General features: G+C 45.3%; 1 protein-coding gene across 1 annotated transcript; it reads left to right on the top strand.

The window, feature by feature from the left end:
- The first annotated feature begins 293 nt into the window (after positions 1–293).
- Positions 294–2096, top strand: LOC311486256 (nuclear factor 7, brain-like). Its single transcript, XM_084542048.1, has one exon. The coding sequence runs from the start codon at positions 309–311 to the stop codon at positions 1689–1691; it is 1383 nt and encodes a 460-aa protein (XP_084398174.1). The 5' UTR covers positions 294–308; the 3' UTR covers positions 1692–2096.
- Positions 2097–2756: the final 660 nt, after the last annotated feature.

The following is a 2756-nucleotide window of genomic DNA, read 5'->3' as shown; positions in this document are numbered from 1 at the left end:
TGATTCACCTGAGACAAACAAGGAAACAGTTTATTATTGTGTGAGACTAAAGAGAGACACAGACGATCAGATTCACCTTCAGACCAAACTAACACCTTCCTCTGAGTGAGTCCAGCTACAGGAGAGAAAAGTGGAAAACTACAACACTGCTGCTTCAAGCTGCTGACTCTCCACACACTGAAGGTGAGTTTGACCAAAAACAGGACTCAAAGTCAAAGGAAGTTTCAGGGAAGTTAGTAGAAGATGGAGGAGAGCCATGACTGACTGGACTTTGTGTCTGCTGTGTTTCAGCTTCACTCAGAGACTAAATGGCTTCCAGATCAGAGAAGGATCTCTGCTGTCCGGTCTGTCAGGAGGTCTTCAGAGATCCTGTTCTTCTGTCATGTAGCCACAGCTTCTGTAAAGTCTGTCTGAAGAACTGGTGGAGAAAGAAACCAACACACCAGTGTCCAGTTTGTAAGAGAAGATCTTCAAGAGATGATCCACCTTTAAACTTGGTGTTGAGGAACCTGTGTGAGGCCTTCTTAAAGGAGAGAGATCAGAGATCTCCAGAGTCTCTCTGCAGTCTGCACTCTGAGAAACTCAGACTCTTCTGTCTGGACCATCAGCAGCCAGTGTGTGTCGTCTGCAGAGATTCAAAAAAACACTCCAACCACAGATTCAGACCCATCGATGAAGCTGCAACAGAACTCAAGAAGAACCTTCAGGAAACTCTGGAGTCCTTAAAGGAGAAGTTAAAGGTTTGTGAAGAAGTTAAAGTGAAGTTTGATGAAACAGAAAAACACATCAAGGTCCAGGCCCGACACACAGAGAGGCAGATTAAGGAGCAGTTCAAGAAGCTTCACCAGTTTCTAGCAGAGGAAGAGGAGGCCAGGATGGCTGCACTGAGGGAGGAAGAGGAGCAGAAGAGTCAGATGATGAAGGAGAAGATGGAGACTCTGAGCAGAGAGATAGCAGCTCTTTCAGACACAGTCAGAGCCACAGAGGAGGAGCTGAGAGCTGAAGACGTCTCATTCCTGAACAACTACAAGGCTGCAGTGGAAAGAGTCCAGCGCTGCCCCCTGCTGGATGATCCACAGCTGCCCTCAGGAGCTCTGATAGACCAGGCCAAACATCTGGGCAACCTGACCTTCAACATCTGGAACAACATGAAGGACATGGTCTCCTACACTCCTGTCATTCTGGATCCAAACACTGCTTATCCAAAACTGATCCTGTCCGAAGATCTGACCAGTGTGGGAGCAGGATATAAACAACATCTTCCTGATAATCCAGAGAGGTTTGATTATTTGTGGTCTGTCCTGGGCTCTGAGGGCTTTAACTCAGGGACTCACAGCTGGGATGTTGATGTTGGAGATAACACATGGTGGATATTGGGTATGGTAGCAGAGTCTGTCCAGAAGAAGGGAGAAATAGCATCTGGAATGTGGGGACTATTGTTCTATGAAGTTGCATACTTCACATGGTCACCACCAGATCCTCTCACTGATCTCCCAGTAAAGAAGAAGCTCCAGAGGATCAGAGTGAATCTGGACTGGAACAGAGGAAATCTGTCATTCTTTGATCTTGATACTAACACACACATACACACCTTCAGACACACTTTCACTGAGAGGATGTTTCCACGTATTGGAACCAGGGATAAACTCCCACTGAAGATATTACCAGTGAATAAGATCAGTTATAGATAAACATTATGATTCTGGAAATAAAAATAAAAGGTTAGAAGCTGTCAGACAGATTCCAACAATGATTATTCTACTTGTACTAAAGTAAGTTATGGAGTTCCTCAGGGTTCTGTGCTAGGACCAATACTCTTCAAATTATACATGCTTCCCTTTGGAAATATTATTGAGAAACACTGCATAAACATCCATCTCTATGCAGATGACACCCAGCTATATTTATCTATCAGCTGGTTAAACTCCTTAAAGACAGAAAGGATGACCTGGAACATCCTCCTCTTAAACTCAGAATAAACAGAAGTCATTGTATTTGGTCCAAAACATCTCAGAGATTCATTATCTAGTCACCTAATTTCTCTGGATGTCATCACCTTGGCCTCTAGTTCTACTGAGAGACACCAGGATATGTCCTTTAATTGTCCCATAAAGGGACCTGGACTGTCTTCTTTCACCTGCATCAGCTAGATACTGAAACACTAGTTCATGCATTTGTGTCTTCCAGGCTGGATTACTGTCATTCATTACTGTCTCCAACTGATTCAAAATGCTGCAGCAAGAGCATTGACAGGAATTAACCAGAGAGTTCAGAGTACTCCAGTTTTAGCTTCTCTTCATTGGCTCCCTGTCAAACACCAGCTCCCAGTTTGGGTTCAGGAGGCAGATACGCTCTCTACTTTGAAGGTTAGGACTAAGACTTTCCTCTTTGATGAAGCTGTTAGTTACAGTTAGACTGAACCATCCCATGCTGCTACAGTTCTAGGCTGCTGGAGGACGATACTCTGAGCACATGTCCTCTACTTTCTTCTCTTTCACGTCATCGATGCAACTGTATAGTCATTCATTTGGGGTGGGATCACCTGTAATGCAGAGGGCTTTGCGGGTGAGACAGTTATTGTAGATGTCCTGGAGGGAAGGGAGAGAGACACCGATTATCTTCTCAGCTGCTCTCACTGTGTGCTGGAGAGTCTTCAGGCAGGACGTGGTGCAGGTGCCGTACTACACAGTGATGCAGCTGGTCAGGATGCGCTCAATGGTGCCTCTGTGGATTGTGCACGTGATCTGGGCCGGTGC

This window comes from Chelon labrosus, assembly GCF_963514085.1.
Source record: "Chelon labrosus genome assembly, chromosome: 4".
Lineage (NCBI taxonomy): Eukaryota > Metazoa > Chordata > Actinopteri > Mugiliformes > Mugilidae > Chelon > Chelon labrosus.
This window is presented reverse-complemented; position numbering and strand designations above follow the sequence as displayed.